Source organism: Lissotriton vulgaris, chromosome 4_1, assembly GCF_964263255.1.
Source record: "Lissotriton vulgaris chromosome 4_1, aLisVul1.2, whole genome shotgun sequence".
Taxonomy (NCBI): domain Eukaryota; kingdom Metazoa; phylum Chordata; class Amphibia; order Caudata; family Salamandridae; genus Lissotriton; species Lissotriton vulgaris.
The window spans coordinates 1,171,720,222-1,171,741,777 of NC_141691.1; the positions used below are offsets into that span (position 1 = coordinate 1,171,720,222).

Genomic DNA, 21,556 nt, shown 5'->3' on the forward strand with positions numbered 1-21,556 from the left:
AGGAGGACACAGTTCAATAGTACGGTCTGCACAAACAACATAGCGAGAGGCAGAGGTCTGCCTGAGAAAGACAGAACATCTAGGACATTTTAGCAAGGATTAGGGACTGGTCCCTGTAACAAGGGAGGGTTCAGGTGGACGCCAGTACTGTGAAAACAGAGGAGTGATGAAAGCATCAATGAAAACAAAGATAAATAGGTAAATTGTTCCGAAGAATCATTTGATACAATTTTGTTAGGATACACTTTATTATTGTACAACTTTAATCACCAATCTAGCTTTGTTTGTTGATGTTCAAAATACAAAAATTAAAAAACAATAACAATAATTTCTAACAATATATTTTAAAAGTACACACATTTTAAAACCGAAACATTCTTTCCTCCATAATGGTGTCCCTTGGCAGTGCACTGCAATGCTCAGCTTTATTTTTGCTTTTATTTAGTTTTTTTTTTGTACCCGACGTTTAGTGTGACCCAACTGAAGTGTGGGCCATGACGCGAGAGTGGAGGATCCTTAACTTGGTCCTGATGCTTCGTGCCTCCCTCAACAATGGTAATCAGTATATGTTTCTGAAGATAATCAGGTGGCACTGTGGTACAAAATTTATTTTGATCTTTGTGGCAAAGTAATATATGTGTTACTGCACATTAATTATAAAAGTTGGTCCAAATCATGTAAGATGTATTAATTGGTCCACATTTATTTTCAATGCAAACACGCACATGCACAGGCATACTTACACAAACACACACATGCAAAACCTGTTAAGTCTGAAATTAAGTGCATTTCTTAGAATGTAGCATGAGTTTTTAAAGCCGGATGTTCCCTATCCCAGAAATGGGTATTTAGTAGGCCATTTTGGAAAAACTGTTCTTAAACCTTAGCTGGACGTTTAATATATAAATATCTCTTCAGTGCAAATGTACATTTGGACAGCAGTATTAAAATTCAGTTGTCACATGGCAGTGGCACTTTCTATATAGAGATGCCTTGCACCGAAAATATCAAGTATAATAGCAGTCTTAGAAATGTAGGTGTTAGAGTTAAGTACCATATAGAAATATAGGTCTACCCACAAAATAAACAGCAAAACCCTGTATTTACCAAACATCAGAATCATGTCCCCAAAAAATGTAAAATGCTTCTTTCATGATCACTGATGTCGAGCTTGATGTCATGTGATGTATTATTAGGGGGTTTACCCAAACATAGTCACTGGGACCTGGGCTGACTAAGTACTCAGAGGAAGGGGTCCCAGCAAGAGTAACTGGTAATGTAAATAATAACAAAAATTGAATAATCACAAAAAGAGTTCATCCGTCCACATTGTTTTATTCACAATAGGGATGTATACTGGATATACTGGCCACTTTAATAAATAAGCGGTTGTGCAGTGCCCCAGGAAGGGAGGGGGGTGTGTGATCATGTGAGGATGGCGTGATGGGAGGGAATTAGTGACAATTCAATCAACAAATTGAAACCGTTTAGTTCACAAGTTGCATGCTATGTACAAAACAAAGGACCCTAGGTTCAAATTATAAATCAAAACATATCATACTCCACAAAGTACAATCAATGAAACATTGGGGCGTGAAGTTGATAATGAAAAGCAGGCGGTTGTCGACGTTTCGACCCTCGAGAATACGCAGGTATTGATGCTGTCCTTGCAGTGGGGTCTTCATCAGGACAAGGCACGGGGCGGGCAACCTTAGTAGCATAACATCATGGAATGAGTTGTTAGAAGGGAGTGCTGCGTCCATAAAAAGAATTTGGCAAACTATCACCCGTCTGAGATCGGGGAGAAAAGGGGTCCACCGGACACACGATGGTGATAAATCCGACGCCGAGTCAATCTGGCACTGAATCCCCACTCGCGTTCCGCGATTGACTCGGCGTCGGATTTATCACCATCGTGTGTCCGGTGGACCCCTTTTCTCCCCGATCTCAGACGGGTGATAGTTTGCCAAATTCTTTTTATGGACGCAGCACTCCCTTCTAACAACTCATTCCATGATGTTATGCTACTAAGGTTGCCCGCCCCGTGCCTTGTCCTGATGAAGACCCCACTGCAAGGACAGCATCAATACCTGCGTATTCTCGAGGGTCGAAATGTTGACAACCGCCTGCTTTTCATTATCAACTTCACGCCCCAATGTTTCATTGATTGTACTTTGTGGAGTATGATATGTTTTGATTTATAATTTGAACCTAGGGTCCTTTGTTTTGTACATAGTATGCAACTCGTGAACTAAACGGTTTCAATTTGTTGATTGAATTGTCACTAATTCCCTCCCATCACGTCATCCTCACATGATCACACACCCCCCTCCCTTCCTGGGGCACTGCACAACCGCTTATTTATTAAAGTGTCCAGTATATCCAGTATACATCCCCATTGTGAATAAAACAATGTGGACGGATTAACTCTTTTTGTGATTATTCAATTTTTGTTATTATTTACATTACCAGTTACTCTTGCTGGGACCCCTTCCTCTGAGTACTGATGTCATGTGAGGAATGAACAGTGCTGGTATGAGGGGGTATTTATAGGTTAATTTGCTTACTGTAACTGGCCTCGCACAAAAAATGTTCTTCAGCCATGCCGCTTCTTTTGATAGGAATGGTAGCAAATCTCTAATAATGCCTTGTGTGCTAGTCATATGCTTTCTATAACTTTTCATTTTTTGTACATAATTGAAGTTCAGAATAAATGAATTGAGTAGCAAGAGAGGTCAACCTCACTCAAAGACTCATTATGATAAACCTAGTAATGGGTGTTATGTTATCGCATCTGATAAAATTCAACCCTGCCTAGTCAGATTTTTTTTGGGTGCTATAAATCCCACCCAATTACGAGCTTTTGGGGAGTAACTTGAGGATTCTGGTGCTTTCCACACAAGAATGTGTATGTTTTTGAACTGGGAATGTCCCCCACATAAATACTGGCAGGTTTGACATGCCTATATTTATCACAAATCTCATAATTGTGAGATGTGGGGGTAACAGGAGTCACACACATAACTTTATGAGTCAGCTTTTCAACTTGTAAAAGTATTTTTGAGAAACTGAGGGCATATTTAACCTTAGGCACCATCTCACCAATGGGATGGGGAGGGATCACCAATGCCTGTATGGTAGGGGGATTTCATTTTCAGGGCATGCACAAATTTAGATTTGTGAATCAGTCATTTACATTTGTGATTCTCACTTAAAGGATTTAAACCTATGAACATGCCAATGCAGCATGAAATGACCCACCCAGCTGTATTATCAGTGCTTTAAATGGAAATATAGAAGTGCAGTTACTCACTATTTAGAGTACATGTTTACTCTTGAGAAATTATGGTACCCTCCTATGAAAAGTATTGAAGCAGCGCTGAGAGGTACAGGTAACTTCTTTTTTAAATTAAAGGAATGTAGGTGCATATTACGGGACAGTGTCTTCCCATTTAAAGCACTGTGTACAATACTAAATATAGGGGAATTTAATAAAAGTATAAAATAACTTACACTGTCCACACACTGCCCTCATGGAAAGTTTGAGGTAAATATATTCCATCATTTTGTTCTACGCTTAAGCAAAAACACCTATGAAGATGTTAATGTTCTCAAAAATATACTCATTTCAGGCTCTCCATAACTTTTCTTCCATTTCACGCTCACACTAAGCCATGTAAAATCTAGAAGAGGTTCTAAGGTGGTAAAATCTTTCCTCTCCAGAAAATTTTTCATTTAGAATGGAAAACAGGCCAATGCCATTATCCTCAAAAAATAGTTTTCCTGTGAAAGTGTAACCTAACTACAACTACGTTTTAAAACGTTTGATAAAAGGGCATGAGCGAATACATTTGCACCTAAATAACCCTTGATGCTCAGAATATTTTTCAGTCTACAGCTCCTGAGATATGTTTTTCATCTAAAACTCATTATAAAACAATTCCTAGAGATGGGTTGAGAAGTGGGCAGTGTGCACTCTTTGAACATTCTACACACTTTATTTCTGGTAGGGTATCAGAGAACAAACAGGACACAACACACTGCATTGATGTCCTGGGCTCCTATGTTGACGTCACTAACAGAGAGTCATCATCATTGTCAATTATAGTGCCATTCAAGATTTCAGTTTCCTGTTGCATTTTCCACAAGTGCATCAAGGTAGTTTCTAAAGAGATTGTAAGAGGCTGCTGAATGCTACAGCATATGCTGAAGTATTTGCTTGAAAAGGGTACTGAACACAAAAATGTGGCTCCTGCCTTCCACAATTCATTGTATAAAAGGTTTTGGTTTTCCTTCTTCTTGCACAGGTAGTACCACACCAGGACTGTTGTGGCACGTGTTGTTGATTCCTGGTGATCCTTCTTGAACCGTAGGCCCTAGGCCTGTCTCAAAGTCTAATGATGCACTAGGTACACCGCCCTCCAAGGGTAGGACAACACATTTCTCCTTGCTTTGCTGAGTGTTCCCAACAAAGCTGTCACTGTGACTCTGGTTTTCCTCTTGCACTGGATTTCCTATGTTGCCATCAGTCGCTCCTGTGGTAGTCGATGCTTCTTGGGAGTTCTGAGTCACATAAACAACTATTATATCTCCCTTAAAATTCATGACTTGTCCACTTGAGATGAAGGTAGAGTTACTATTTCCAGTCACATTGCCTGAAAAAAAAAATAGAAAAAAATCAGGTCAGCAGTATACAAATGGAGCGTTTACTGTACCCTTGCACGTATGCAATCCCGGCGAGGCTGGCAATTTTAATGTTTTCAACACAGTACCTGGCACGACGAAGGTAATACTGCTACTTTTTGGGTGAGCATAATTTAGATTGCACAGTTTGCATATATCATTGAATTGATTGCCTCTGCATGTAGGAGGCTTTCCGATCGACATCCCTGGTTTGAATTCTGACTGCCGTATTATGATTACAGCAGTCGGTAATCAAACCAGCCGGTCAATCCGGCTTGCTTCCAATTGACTCAAAGAGCCCGTCGGCCAGTCGAAAACCGAAACATAATCAATTACAGACAGCATTTCCACCATCAGGATTATGATGTCTGTTTCCGACAGGCTTTCCATGTCGGGCTTTCCGACATGGAAAGCCTGTCGGAAAGTGACTTTTGGGGCACCTAGCAGGGTCCCCCTCTTTCCACGGCCACTGGTTGGGGGCCGAGCTGTAAATCCCTGTACCGTGTGGCAGGCACCGTGAGGTGCCTGCCACACGGTGCAGGGATTTACAGTGGCTCTTTTTTTCTCTATGGGAACTTGTGCTGCAGCCGGTTTATGACTGCCGCACAAGCTCCCATGGGGAAATGGGAGTCTAGAACCGCACCATGTGAGGTTGCATCGTAATTGCGGATTCGAGCTACTAAATGGAAGGAGGTTATGGAGAAGTTAGAAGGGATTTAGAGGGTTAGGGAGGGTTTTTTGGAGGGACAGACATCCTCCCACACAAGAGTAAGTCAACTGTGGTTCACAAACTGCACTTTTAAAGTTAGTACAGCCAAAAACAGCTACAAAAGTAAATTATTCCAGCTCAAAGCTGGAATAAGTCCAACATCACACGTGGCCAACCACTGATACTGCAACACTCTCCCATAGCAATTATTTGAGGTGGGGGACTTAAAGTAAAAGCCCATTGAAAATAATGTGATATTAAAATACTTACAAATATAAATAAGAAAAATGTAATGTTAACAGATCCAAACATAAACCATATTTGTTTAATTATGAAATGTTTAACAACCATTTTGGATTTATAAATTATTGTAAAATTAACTTTGATTAAAAGCCCTTTTAATTACTACTCAGTTTAAATAAATTTTACAGCTCATTTGTAATAATTCTGAAGGAATAATACATAAAATGAACTTGTTTTTACTATAGATGGAAATGTATATTTAAAATAAATGTCAGAAAAATATTTTTGATTTAATACATTTAAGTTAACGTTTTAATTCAAAATGAAGTTAATAGTACTGTGGCATTCTTTTGTCCTATATTTAAAAGAAATACATAACATTAATACAAATATTTTTACAATTAGTTTTCGGTTAAATAAACTTTTTTTTACTTTTCCTTACATTTTTTATTAGTGACATTCCACAGTCATGGTGTAAATCTCTTATAACAAAGTAGAGGGAAAAGTAAAAGAGTATTACATTTGAAAATAAATTAGAAAAAATATGTTAAATACTAATGTAAATTGTTTTATGGATGTATTTTTAAAGTAAAACAACATTTTGAATGCAATCTTCAATTAAATTAAATACAAATAATTTGAAGACATTTAAATTAAATAAATACATTTCCACGTAAAGTATTTTTATAAATTAGGCATTATCAAGTATTAAAAGTAAAGCATGAACGAACATTTATTTAATTATATTTTAATAAAAAATAAAATTAAATTAATGTATAATGCAAAAACTTTAATTAATGTATGTTATAATTAAACAATGAATATGTTTTATTTTCAGATATTTAACATTAAATTCTATTTATTTACATTTTTTACTATTTTAAATATTTTAATTTGACATTATTTCATAAGGGATTTTATTTTAAGACCGTACCACCATTAGCTTTTCTGAGAGGGTTTTGCAGTAACAGTGGTTGGTCATATGTGGTGCTAGACTTACTACTGCTTCATTTTTGACAGTAGTATCTTAGACTCATACATTTGGCTCTAGCCCCTTTTTCAGGGGGTAGAGACATGCAAGTCTACGCTTTTGGGTAACTTTACACTCCGATTTTGTGAATAGCCAAATGTAGTGGAGTTGCTCTAAAGCATAAGAGTAAATTACACATATAAATTACTTATAAATGTAAATTACCTTTTGCATAACTGAGGGTGTCCTTAAAGAGATCACAGGTTCCTAACAACCTGTGCTGTGTTTTCAGTAAACCAACTTCATTCTTTGGCACGAGGGCTGGGATAAGAGGAAGGCCTGAGTATTTTAGATAAGATGCCAGGATTTCACCCTCTAAACAATACCCAGGTTACATAGTTATTCCCCCAAGAGTCTGCAAAATTATTTGAGAGCATTTCTGGTATGACTAAATGGGGGTGGATGAATGTAAGACATTAGAACAGGAAAACCATAAAAGGGACCTGCCAATACATTTATCAAAAAAGGCACCCCATTGGGAAGGGAATCAGACACTCTTATTTTGTGTTATAACAAGATTATGACCGTCAACATTGGGTGAATGAGACCTAAGCTCTACAGGAAACTCATAAAGTTTATTCTTCTGGACTGGATTAAATATAATTTAAATATGTCACCTATATCATATTTCCCTCATTCTGGAGAATGTGAATAATGCAGACACCAGTTGAGACCAGTACAGTCTGAGGGATTTTTAGTTTCAGTTATCTGATTAACATTTATTAAGCAAATAAATAGTTTACCCTCAAGGAGATGGTATGGGCAGTGGTTTATTTTTCTTTATTGTGCATCTTAGTTCCTTCATGATTACTCCCACCATATTCCTTTCTTGCTATTCCTACTTCGTTTGACCAGTGAAAACTGAGGATGGTGCAGTGCTTCATTTGTGCCTGTGCTGTCCGGTGCTTAGCACCGGCATTTACTTTTCAGGGCTGCGTCTACACGCGTCTGCACAACTGTATGTCACATATGACATGATGTTAGTTTACTAAGTCTGCGCAGAGTGTTGTTCTAACTTCTCAGGCGGTCTCCCGAGTCCCGAGAGTGCTTCGGTTAAATCACTGAGTGTGAATGTGAGCCGGAGTCCCGGAGACTGCATTCATTGAGCACAGATTGCTGCTGCATTAATGATATATGTGATGGCTTCATGGCGGCCCTTAATTCAGATTTGCCGTTGGTGGGCGGGAGTCAGACATTGATTGGGCTGGGCTGGATTTGGTTGTGCACACTGCGTGCACATTTATTTCTGATTGCCACGCCCCGGCACATCCGCTCCCGAGTCATCAGCCAGAGCACATTGGGGGCAGGCAGCACAGAAGTAGCAGCACCAGGCGGCTTATCAGTTACTAAAGGCAGTGCCCTGCGGCCCCGGCTGACCACGAGTGTAAATGTAAGTAGTACTAAGCAGTGAGTCCTCATACCATGCCCATTGCCGAACCAACGCACGCTACTTTTATTTTTGTAGCATGGTGGCATCACCGGGGTAGCTCTGGCTTCCTCCACAAGATTCGGCGCACAGTAAACAATAATACAGAGCAGAACCCGCATTCTGGGCCTCATCACAAATAGACCATTGATGGGTGATAGGCAGTGTGGACTGAGCAGAGGTGGGGTGGCTGAAGAGCAGTGTTTATTTATCTATTTATTTATTTATTTATGCAATTTTATATAGCGCGAACTTTACCCGAAGGTGTCAGAGCGCTTTACATAGGATCCAGTTGAAAACATAAGGACTGACGGTTACATGCGTAAAAAGATTGCAAATGTTTGCATTACATAAGAACCAGTTGAAAGCATACGGATTTAGGATTACATGCGTTACAAAAAAGGTACAAACAGAAAAAATTGCAAATGTACAAGAGATAAAGTCACACAAGGAGGAGATACAAATGGATACACTCTAGGCCTATACTAGTGATATCTCTATCAACATAGGGAGGGGAAACACATGGATATACTCTAAGAGTCACATAGGAATGGTAGAGAGCACAGCGGACTACTGCATATACTAGTGATTAGAGTTATCTCTATATACATAGGGAAGGGGTAAGACTGGATATACTCTAAGAGTCACATAGGAATGGTAGAGAGCATAGCGGACTACTGCATATTCTAGTGATTAGAGTTATCTCTATATACATAGGGAAGGGATACACATGGATATACTCTAAAAGTCACATAGGAGACTAGTCTTTAGAGTTATCTCTATATACATAGGGAAGGGATAGACATGGATATACTCTAAGAGTCACATAGAAATGGTGGAGAGCACAACGGTCTACAGCATAAACTAGTGATTAGAGTTATCTCTATATACATAGGGTAAGGGTACACATGGATATACTCTAAGAGTCACATAGGTATGGTAGAGAGTAGAAAGGTCTACTGCATATACTAGTGATTAGAGTTATCTCTATATACATAGGGAAGGAATAGGGCTGGATATACTCTAAGAGTCACAGAGAAGGGAAGGCATGTGAGATAAACGAGAGAGGGAAGCAGATAGTGGTGAATAAGACAGTGAGGAGTGTGTCAGAGGCAACAGGAGAGACAATAGGAAAGTCGAAAGGACAGAGGGAGAGGTCAGAGATCGCTAAAAAGGCGGAGGAGGAAGGTAGAAGAAGAGGCGAGAAATACAGAGAAAATGGCGGGGAGCACAAAGGTCCAAGTCCGAGAGACCAGGAAGAGGGCCGACATAGCCAGCAGGTCCAGGGGGAGAAGGGCAGACCGCAGCACAGTCGCAGCCACATCGTTCATGAGGAGCTGGGGCAGAGGAGATCAATCCGGAGACCAGAGGGTCAGGGGAGAAAGACCACAGGTCTGCTTGTAAGGGTGCTTGTAAAGGTTCAGCAACCAGCCGCTGGCAAAGTCACAGATTAAAATTTAGTTCGGGGGCAGTCGCTATCTTGCTCACCGGTGTTTGCAACCAAAAATTCAAATTTTAGGGCCAGCTACACGAGTTAGGGCATTGATATTATGCCCATGCATCTCCCACCAAATTCCGGCGCTGGAACACGCTCTCCAATCCGGAGTGTGGTGCTGCAAATAATCCCTTCTGTAGCCTGGAGAGCAGGGTGGACACGGAGCTTCAGTTCCAGGCGTATGAGGGCAAATTTTGGCCGCCATGTTAAAGTCAGGCATTTAAGGATGTAAAGCGCCTCAGACTCCACCGTCGCCAGGGACCCCGAGCGCGCTTCGCAGGGCTCACCTCTTGGAACCTCAAGGTTCAGGAGTGTCAGTAGCAGCGATGTTACTCAGAGGGGTCGGGCTGTCTCATCACGGGTGGGCTCCGGCCGCCATCTTGTCCCTCGCTGGATTGTTGAGGTCAGGCAAGGAGAAAGCACAGCGCCGCAGAGACCACTGCCTCCAGAAACCCCGAGCACGCTAAGCGGGGCTCACCGCTGCGTTCCTTAAGGTGCCGGTGTGTTCCAAGCGTCTGTGGAGGCCACGCTGATCAGAGGGGTCAAGCCGTCTCTCGTCGAAGGGTGGACTCCGGCCGCCATATTAGCCCTCGCTGGCTTTTCTTCCCGGACTTCGCATCAGAGTACGGCCAGTGCAGACGCTCCCGAGAGAGCAAAATACATCCCACCGGAGCCTCACAACATCCGATGTCGGTAGGTTCTTTTACCGACGATTCTGCCTCCAGGGGGCCGCCGAAAATTGCCCAGATAAAGCGCGTGGACCGGGAGCCGAGAGGACTCCCAACTCCCGGCCACCCCTGGCCAATGTTAACCAATAGGGTGCCCATATCCTACTGACCAGCACACCTGGTAGCTTCAAACGGGACTGGTATACAGATTGGAGAGAGAGCCAGTCACAAGTCAGGTGCTAGCCTCGCCCGTGACTGTCTCTGCCCCACCCCTGCTGGCCTCAAGTGTCCCTGGCTTTCCCGCCCTTAGCGCCTGAGTGCCAGAGCTCCTGCTGACGGGAGCGTTGTGAACACGGCAGGTTGTGGGCAGAGGCCGTCCGGGTGTGTAATAGAAGGGATGCAAACCTGCAGGCTGTCTTTGAAAGTTCTGTGGGGAAAATTCATATTCATGTTTCCTAGAAAGGGAGACATAATGAGGTTATTGCATCAAACTTTTCTTACCACAATTATTTTCAACATTCCTGGATGTTTAGAAATCATGATGAATGAGATCTTAAACTAAATCGGGTCTCTGTCCTCCTCACGCACATCTGTGTGCAGCTAGGGTTTGTGAAGTCAAGGTCTGTGCCTCCCTCACACACTGCCCCTCCCACACATACATCTCTCAGCAGCGTCGCTGTGGATGTTCACTGTAGCACCTCTCTCCTTGCTCCCTCCCATTATTAATTCAATACACATTAATAACATGACTGATACCTGCTCCCCAAGCCATTCTTATAGATCTGGTGGCCTGGAATAGTTCATACCGTGACACTTGTGGGAGTGTGATAGTAGTTGTGTTGTTACTCTCATTGGCAGCACTGGCAGGGGCAATGGGCGGTGCCAGCTGCAGTGGCCTCCTGACGGCAGCCCCGCACTTATCTTATTACAAATTAAGCACTTGGATGGTGGTTTATCAACTGCAGCATAATCTTAAATTAAATAGAAATGGTGATTACCCTTCCAGCAGCATCGATCTGGAGCACTGAGCTAAATCAAGTAGGTTGACACGAATTGTGTTTTTTGTGGATATCACTATATGGAGACTTAAGGCACGAGTAATTGGCGAGTCGAGCCAAACAATCCAGATTTTTTTTCTGCTATCAGGGTAAATCACAAATAATACTTCATCTAAACTTTTCAATGGAAAATTGTTTAGCTACTGGTCGACTTTCTCCATTAAAGATCATTTCCCAGAGAGACTTGAGCTAGGGGTGATTTCTTTGAAAAGGAAGAACATTGTCAACTCGCTGGCCCACACAAATCATACCATTACGTAATCTTTGATTTGTGTTTGTACATTTTATGCCATGATTGGTACCTCAGGATTTAAAATAAAATGGAAAAATATGATATGCGGTAACTCTTCTTTAGCATAATAAATGTGGTTAACTCGCTTCCACGAGAATTGTTGAAAAAAGCTAAACGATGACATCTACGTTAATAAATCACAGAAGAATCACCATATTCAACACTGGTTTGATTCAGAAGTCAGATTAAAACATCGACAGCTGAGGGCCATAGCTAGGAAAGACGGAATTAACCTTTACTTGCTATCAACAAAAGCAGACTAGCATATACGAATCTGTTAAAAAATAAAAAAAAACATGAGTGCATAAAACTGAGAAACAGTGCTCAATGCTACGAAGATGAATGATGATGAATTCTTGTGTGCCTTTGGTGGGAAAAGCCTAGATGAAAAAGTGCTTGCGCACCATTCAAAACTGACCAGAATAAGTCATCCATATAGAAATCGGATCTTTAGATATCAATGAAGAGGTATCCTCTACCCGTAGAACTAAATCTTCGATGGCTGTGGTTCTCTTTCCTCTGCTTAGATGTTACCAAACAAAATCAAGATAGCATATCTTCCTTTGCTGCAGGTTCCGATTACTTTTCAAGTAACCATTTTAAAAATCATATCGCGAGATGGACTTCTCGTTTGTCAAATTGTAAGGATCTGCTAATTTGGAGAGTTGCAACATTATTAATAAAGCACTTGTAAAGCCAATAGGTCTGGCTATTATACACTAATACATGCAAACTGCATGTGAGCATGCCTTTGTTTTCAGGTACTACTCCATTAAAGCCAGACTTTTTGGCATTGCCAGTGCTTGTTTAATTTTAAGTAGCTAGACTGTGTGCCTTTATGTGTCTGTGTGTGTGTGCCTGTAAACATACATGTTGGGTGACCCTCACATAATACCTGGCTAAAACATTTTAAAAAAAAGCCTGCTGCAGTGGAAAAAACTAAATAAAAAAGAATTAATTCCTATTTACATCTTTTCAGATAAAGAATATAGTGTGTGATAACTCTGTGTACTTTTTAGATGTAAAATACCCTTTTATGCATTGCAATGCAAGCCCTACATAGGCTGCAGAACCATCCATCAAACAGCAAATAGCATGCGGTGAGAGAGAAACACTCCTCTGGGCAGGGCCAGAGTCCACTCAATGTACATTTGTATGATTTGGCAACAATAGGGGATGCGATCAACTGGACTTCATTGTCCAGAATACTCATCTGCCAGGACGTGGAGGGCATCAGCAGTGGGTCCATAAGAGCAACACACGCTGCTGGCAGCACAGGATGCCCTCAACTCGATTCCATTGCCCAGAATACTAATTTTCGAGGAGGCGGGGAACATCAGCAGCGGGTGCATAAGAGCCGCACTTGCTGCCTGCAGCACATGACACACTCTACAATACTACATTGCCCAGAATTCTCATCTGCCCGGAGGCATTGGACATTAGCAGCAGGTGCATAAGAGCAGCACTCGCCGCCTGCAGAACGGGACACGCTCAACTGGACTCCATTGCCCAGAACCCTCATCTGCCAGGAGTTGGGGGACATCACCAGTGGGTGCATAAGAGCACCACTCGCCACCCATGGAGCGGAATGTGGTCAACTGAACTCTATTGCCCAGAATCCTCATCTGCCAGGAGGTGGGGACATCAGCAGGGGGGTGCATAAGAGCAGCACTCGCCACCTGCAGAGCCGGACACCCTCAACTGGACTCTATTGTACAGAATCCTCATCTGCCAGGAAGCGGGGGACATCAGCAACGGGTGCACAAGAGCAGCACTACTCTCACGCTGCACAGGACGCGCCCAGGACCACGTGCCAGAGCAAAGACCAGGCCTACTGGGCATGTGCTGGGCTGGTTAGGCTTGGCCCCCTCTCTTGGTTCAGCAAAAAAACTCCACATGCCCTGTCACTGTTGAAGTATAGGGAAGAGGAAATCAAGAGCCCACCCAGAAATCGGTCCAAGTAAAATGCCTAGGTCAATGTCGAATTTTTTAACTAATACTCAGTGGCGGTTTTACCATTTGGGCGGTGGGGCGTTGCCCCACTAATAATTATTGGGCAATTTATTCGAGCGGTGCGTTAATAAAAGTTTTATAAATTAACGCTCCACTCGAATAAATTGCCTGATAATTATTGCCCTGCGGCCGTGGTGTCAAGCTTCACTCATGTGACGTCACACAGTGACACTGGGTGGCGCTGGAGTGCCGCCACAGTGCGCACTGCGCATGTGGTGTTTGCCCGGCTGCCTTTCTGCAGCTAGCAAACTCAGTGGATTTTAAAAAGCAATCACTGCAGAGTACGGAGTTTGCCTATGCAGCATACCCCAGTGCCTGAAAAATTGGCGGCGTTTTTTTATGCTCAGTCCAATCCTGATGCTGCTCTCTTTAGAGAGCAGCTCTCCTCTAAAGAGAGCAGCGTCAGGATTGACTAGTACTGTAGTACTCTCCTGTAACAGTACTACGACTGTGTCTGTTCTTTTGTTCCCAGTAGTCTAGTGTCTCACCGCGGGGGTGGGAGCATCTTACGTGGTGGGCAAGCAATGCTCAATCACTGTAGTCAGGGTCGGATTGGCAAGGCGGGCATTCGGGAAACGGCCGAAGGGCCGTTGTCTCAGTGCCCTCTGTGGGCCGTTTTTTTTCTCCCCTTTTTCAGTTCACAGAGAGTGCTCTCTGCTATCTGCTCTCTGTGAACTTGGGAAGGGGAGAAAAAAAAACGGCCCACAGAGCGCACGGAAACAGAGACAGAAATGAAAGCGCTTCACTGTGTGCCATGCAGTGATTATTAGCTGTGGCCTCACTTCACCCCCTGCCCCTGAAAAGCAATCACGCCAAGGGTGGGCTGGGGAGCGGTGATTGTCTGCGAAAATCGGCCTCCCTGGGGGCCAGGTGTTGCTCAGGCCTTGAGCCATTTCCACCTCGGCCCCCCTGGGGCCCACGCAGCCGAGAAACGGTGTTAATCTTAACATCTCGCCCACAGCCCCTCAGATTCAGGGCACAGTGGGCGTGGAAGAATGGGTCTGGCTGTGGGGGCTAGGTGATGTTTTGAACTCCCACCATCTTCACCTCAGCCTTCCCCTGTCTACCATTGTGCTCCCCTGCCAAGACATTGCCCTGGGGCCTGGAGGGCTGGGAAGGGTTGATTAATTTACTAATTGCAGGGGCCATACTGCTGTTCATGTGCTCTTGAGCTAAGTAGGTTAGTAATAGCAGGGGCTTCCCTTCTTTTCAGGTGCTCCTGCACTGAAGTTCTTGAATAATTTTGTGACAGAAAGGGGCCTTGCTGTTTTTTTAGTTGCTCAGCATGTAGGCCATTGTCACCTTGGGCCTGTGTCCTGCGCAAGAACAGTATCCTCCCACTTTCATTCCTTATCTTTGCATAGGCATAGGTGGCCTAACGCCAGAGTTGCAGAGATGGGGATTCAAGTTTGAATCCCAGGGTCTGCTCAACAGCCTGTGATTCTGGGCAGATCACTTCCTCGCCCAGGCCCTTAAATAAAAAATCAGATCATGTGTACTGTAATTGGTACTCATGAATAGAACTCAAATAGCCTTTGTCTTGGGCTGAATTTACACTACATAAAACTGTCAAATGGTAAGAAAATTATAAAAAATAACCATTTGTTCATGCTTTATGATTCTGCAAAGGGACCATGATAATTAAAGAGGACACTTTATAAAAACATGTCCATATTTTTAACACAGCTTTTCCGATACAAAATTTCCATTTCATTCCCCTTAGTGCTTCACTGTCTGGTTGTCTTATGCTGTGGAGGCTGCGCTCTGACCCCTAAGTCATTCGGCACCTCTTGCTGAGTGCACCATTCTACTTCTATGTTCTTTTTGTTATTCTGGGAGGGTCTAAGCTTGCCCTAAGATAACATTTCATAGTATTCATAATTTCCAGTGACTCCCTCCTCAATGGGGGATCTTGTTGGCTGATGTTTATGGCCTTCCTTTCCCTCCCCAGCTCCTGCCTCACCTTCATATGGACACACCCCTTACTCACTGCCTGCATGAGTGTGAAAACAGCAGGCCTATAGGTTTCTGTCTCACTGCTCTGACCACACCCCCTTTCTCAGTCAGCCAGTAAGACACCATTTCTGGATTGAAGTGGGGGTAAGAATTCATAGATTTCCTTCCCGCCTCCTGATTACCACACCCACTTTAGCCAGGCGAGGGACATAAAAGCAGCTTGCCAGCAGCTTTCATCAGACAACTTCAAGTTGGACTCTACAGCACCCACCACCAGGAGGATCGTATCCAGAAGTTGCAGCAGGAGATCAAAGCAAAGACCTGCCCAGCCCTCAGGTGCCCAGAAAACTTGCTTCAACAGGCTGCTGCTTCAGCCTACATCTTTATCTCCTTAGGTGCCTACCTTGATGACAATTTCTGGAGTTGACAAAACCACTCTCCTCTTCTCTCGGCAGACAACTCGTGCAGTACAAGTCAGAAAGAGGAGAGAAATATTGGAGCGTGTGGTTGAAGTTATTAAACTGATTGGTAAAAGGGGGCTTAGCTATCGGGGGAAATCAGAGTCTGTGTCTGAGTTGGATAATGATTTAATGGATCATGGGAACTTTCTGGAGCTCATCCTTCTGCTGTCAAAATATGACCAACCTCTTAAACAACACATTGAGTCTCTCACTTCCAAAGCAAAACAGAAAGGTGGTCGTGGTGCATCTGTGACATTCGTGTCAAAGACGACAATTGGTTATGTAATAGAAACAATTTCCAAACTGATAAAAAGACACATTGCTAAAGAAATAAACGATGCAGGTATGTACTCAATCCAGATAGACTCAACTCAAGATATAAGTATTACTGACCAGTGTTCCATTATCATCCGATATGTCACAGACACTGTACATGAACGCCTAATAGCAGTCAGAAATTGCACTTTGTCAACTGGAAAAGGATTGTTCGAGTTGGTACAAACTGCAATTCAACAAAATGGTCTTGACATAGCTAAGTGCATTGGAAATTCGACTGATGGTGCTTCCAACATGCAAGGCCAGTACAATGGACTCAGTACTTGGCTAAGCAAAGAATCTCCAAATCACATACACGTCTGGTGTTATGCACATGTGTTAAACCTTGTCCTTATTGAGGTGACCCAAGCATCTACAGCGTCCACCTCTCTCTTTGGACTGCTACACTCTTGTGCAGTCTTTCTCCGGGAGTCATATAAGCGGATGGATGTGTGGCGTGAGCTGGCAAAGGATAGCCGGACAGTCCAGATCATTGGAGAAACAAGAAGGTGGGCAAAAGATGCTGCTCTCAAGAAAGTTTTTGGCTCTTTCAATAACCCTGCCAATGCTATGTTTATTGATTTGGTCAAAGTCTTTCATAAGATTTCATCTGACAATCTTAGATTTATTCCAAATGTACGGTGCCAAGCCTTACAATTTGCTGAGGGACTATGTAAATTTCAAACAGTCCTAACAGCCCAATTGTATCTTCGCATTTTTGCTTCAACCACACCACTGTCTAAGTATCTCCAAACAAGTGGAATGGATATCCTGCAAGCACAGAGAATGGTGTCAGACACTGTAAAACTCCTTGCCACAGATTCCCGCAATTTTGATGCTGTGTACTCTGCTGCCACAACATTTTCAGAGTGGGCCAACAAAGGTTTAGCAGAAAGGAACTGTGACCAAGAAGTACAAACAACACTTCCAGAAGGGAGATTGTCCTTTAAAAAGATGCCTGGGATGAGCACAAAGGATGAGCCTATAACCCTAGCTAAAGATCGATTTCGTATTGGGGTGCATAATACAGTAATGGACCAAGTTATTCAAAGTCTGACCACTCGTTTCAAGACACACTTCACTTTGGCAGCAGATATAGAATGCCTAGACCCAAAGAACTTCAATCAGACTCTCCCAGGTAATGCTCTTGTGAGACTTTGCTCCTTGTTGCAAAACATAGATAGCTCAATAAATGTGCAGACTTTGCAGGAAGAACTTCAGGATTTTGCTGCTAAATGGTCAAATTTAAAAAGGACACTACCTGAAGAGTACGACAGAGAAGACCAGATTAATGAAGACAAACCACTTCAAGTAGAAGAATTTGACAAAAAACCTGAGGCTGGGCCAACAAAGTGCAATACTTGCCGTGACTGTGCTGTCTGTTGTTACTCTATCTTGAAAAAATACCTTCTTTTCAGCAGTGCCTATCGGCATTTGTATTTGGCATACAAATATGTCTTGGCCTTATCCTGTACACAAGTAGCCTGTGAGAGAAGTTTTTCCAAACTGAAGTGCATCAAAACCCGCCTAAGAAACCAAATTGGTCAGGAAAACCTTGAAGCCTTTATGCTCATGTCAGTTGAATGGAATGTGCTGTCTCAGTTGAAAACTGATGACATTATTGACTTCGTTGCAAAAAAAAGTGCATTGCTGCAGGATCTTTTGATTGAGTAATCCTCAGTCTCCCCATGGCCCAGACTTTAAGGCAGCAACAGATATGAATAAAACTGTGTTTTTTGTATATAGACATCACCTGCTGACTGTGAAATAAATGTATGACTAGATTGTACAGATACATTTTTTCAGCATTCTTTACACCCCAGACTGCCTTTTCCTCGTTTGTGAATTCTTACTTTTGTTATTACATGTTCTATTCCCAGAGATTCCAGTCTTACCCTTTCTCCTTGACTTTGTACTAGATTTCTGGTTTATGTGATGATTAGAGTCTAGGACATAGCTGGTTAGGAAAGAGTATCCAACGACATTGTGCAGGGCGTTAAGACTGCAAGTAAGTATTCAGTTATCTGAACTGCAGTGCTCCTAGTCTTTACCAATGTTACTTGCTCTGTAAGCTTTAAAAGGCTTAATTTACTAAATATTTGTCTACAAATTAGACCTCAAAGAGTAACCAAATGGTGTTTCATGAAAGGGCATGCCCCTCGAATGTGGGCCACGCCCCTTAAATATAGACCACACCCCTTAAATGTAGGCCACGCCCCTTACATGTAGGCCACGCCCCCTTAATGTGGGCCACTTTTTCGTCAGTGCCCGGGCCAAATTGTGATCCCAATCCGACCCTGACTGTAGTGGCTTAGTGTTAAGCCATTCAGTGATTGGGCATTTCTTAGTTGCTTGGCAAATCGGGCTGGCCCACGGCCAGTCACCCTTCCTCCAAACCTCCTCGTGGTCGTGACTCGTGCGCTGCGCATGAGGGACAGAGACTGTCTGCTCTGAGGCCTCACCACCTAGTCGTCAAGTGAGTCTGTCATCATCCACCTCACCTGCACTTGAATTATTTTCGGGGACGTGTGAAAATAAATTCCGACCGGACCTGCTGCAGGTATGGACCTGTTCTGAAATATAACAGTTACGTTGACAATCTGTATGCTCAAGGCCCGGCTCCGGCTCAGGCCTCCCACCGGCTGGTTTTTAAAATGATCTTTGCATTAATCAGACCATATTTCAGATAAACAGCAGGTTTGAATATGTGTTCCCCTAAGCCAATGGTGGAGCTTGTGATGCAAGCAAGCCGGACACGCCAGCGTCCAGGTGGGAGGGGACGAAGGCCTAGGCAGTCTTACCATGGGACGTGGCTTCATTTGGAATTTTGTCTCTGATGGATCCCTGTGAGCAACTGCTAATTTTGTATCTTGGGCTGTGAATTTGCACACTTGGTTAAGATGTCTCCCGGAAAGCCTTCTAATGATTCTATTTACATTTTAGAGCCTTCGACTAGCTAGAGTTATCAATTATGGTGGTTCTGAACTGTCTGCTGGGGGAAACTGAGGGTTTGTGAAATACATGCCTGTGCTTCTTGCAAGCTAGCTGAGAAATGTGTAATCCAGTCTCCAATGGGACAGTGAAGGATATTTAAGTACACAAAAACATTTCTGCATTGTGTCGACGGGGGTTAGTGGGATTCTATTCTGAAAGCACAATAAAAGCTCTTAAAGCCGTTGTGCAGATGCATTTTGTAAGCCATCATCATACCAACGAATATTTGCAATTTGAGACAAACAAGACAAATTTGCAATAACTAGCAATGGCAGCAACCCGTCTATCTCATGCTAACAGGAGGAGAGCTGACTCATCCTATGTGCAGTGGACAATTATTGTCATATAAATTACACTCTCACACACACATATATACACACACATATATATACACACACACAGATATCTTTTTTTTTAAATGTACTCAACAAGCGTTGCAATAATTGGCAGTACAACGCCAGTAGCACATGAAGACGGGAGATCCTCTTAACATACATACATGCCTCTTGCTCAAACATTACGTAATAAAAACGAGAATGTGAAGTATATAGTGAGGGCAGAGCAAATCACTTGGGGCCTGGGGTAGTCCTAACAATTCACAGCACTATGTACAGGGAGCTTCAATAAGCATACTATAGGAGCAAGTATTAGATTCATATTTAGGAAAGAATGATCATCAGGTTCCAGCCCACGTATATGTATTTATTTATTTAGTTGTTTAAGTAAGTATTATTTAATTAAGTATGCATTTATTAATTTATGTAGGTGTTTTGTAAGTGTCTATGTGTCACCTTTCTGTTACATTGGTGTGCCAACAACAGGGAAAGAAACACAGCCTAATGTTTACAAGCTGAAATCAGGCCATCATTCCATTCAGACAAGCCATTTACACCTGCTCTGTAGACACTAAGATAAAAACACATCAGCCGTACTCAATGCGGTGCGGGTGCTGTGCAGTGGTGACAGGTACTTGTACATGTACACTTTGCTGAGAATCCTATTTATCGTTTTTATTCTGAAAGGATGTTGCCTAGGGTTCATGTAATGCTGACAGCATACAGCATGATTTTTATTTATTTTAAAGCAACTGCTTGCTTGCCATTGCCAACCTAGTTTTTATGTAAAGTCAAACAAGATATATGTTTTAAATAACAGACAGATGTTCATTCAGTATTTGATTGTTGTTTTCCTTTCACGGCCACCAATCGATGAAACAAGTTATGCAAAAATGCCTAACTTGATCTTTCCACAAACGGGATCACTTTTAAGTCGCTGTCGCCTCCAATACGGTTGTGGCAACAGTGTGTTTATAATCCTGCCTCCTCGTGCAATCACAGGCATACATTGCGTTTTCCTGGCTTACCTCCTATCCAGACACGTTCTACTGTTGATGTTCATGTCCACCTGCCCTGGCTGCATACTTGTCCCTTTTCCCTCTCTACTCTATAGCCCTTAGCAAAATAACCACAAATATTTGTAGTTGTGCTAACGTTTAATGACGAAAAGCAAATATTCTACTTCCATCCTCAAACACAGCTTTCCAAAAGTCAGCAGCTGATCTCCTTTCCAGCCCTTGGTACTAAACGGCAATGCCTTTTGTTGTTTTCTTACAATGTAAATATTACAGTTCTGTTCATCCACTGCTGCCGGAAAGACCCCTCTATCATCCCCTTTAACAGCATCCTTCCGTCCTTCTTGTCTAGAAGGTTTGGGTATAGTAGGCTTTAACGTAACTGTGGCGATGGGGCATGTTTGGCGTCATTTTCGACATCAGAGGTGACAAAGATCATGAAATCCCCTTGAAACGTAGCCTTATGTTATGCCAAGCTTTGTGGTGTTAATGAATGCCTTAGCGATGCTTTCTATAGAGAGTGACTTAGTTAAAAGAATACCAGACTTCAATGTTCAAGTCATTGAGAAGTTTGCTTCCATGAAAAACAGACGTGCTGATTTTTATTACAAAAAGTGAACACTCTATTTAAATGCTGCTAGTTTGCGTCCTGTTTATTTGTTTGTTATTAAAATATATCTGTGAGGTACTCAGCAATGCATTGTAAATGTAAATGTAAATGTAAATGTAAATGTATAGGCATTTATATAGCGCACTACTTACCCGTAGGGTCCCAAGGCGCTTCGACCGCTGCGAAACCCTTCCTGGCTTCCCTGAGAGATGGTCCCTTAATGGGTATCTCCAGGGTGAGACCAGGCATCCC

At 42.7% G+C, this 21,556-nt stretch overlaps 1 protein-coding gene across 1 annotated transcript in view; it reads right to left on the reverse strand.

The window, feature by feature from the left end:
* Positions 1–229: 229 nt before the first annotated feature.
* Positions 230–21,556, reverse strand: part of TNFRSF11A (TNF receptor superfamily member 11a) — a 295,198-nt gene continuing 273,871 nt past the window's right edge. Inside the window, exons 10-11 of the mRNA XM_086965397.1 lie at positions 2,505–4,655; positions 230–1,170 (exon numbers count right to left, since the gene is read on the reverse strand). Coding sequence (XP_086821523.1) covers positions 4,267–4,655 — 389 coding nt within the window. The 3' untranslated portion in view covers positions 230–1,170; positions 2,505–4,266. The remainder of the gene's footprint in view (positions 1,171–2,504; positions 4,656–21,556) is intronic.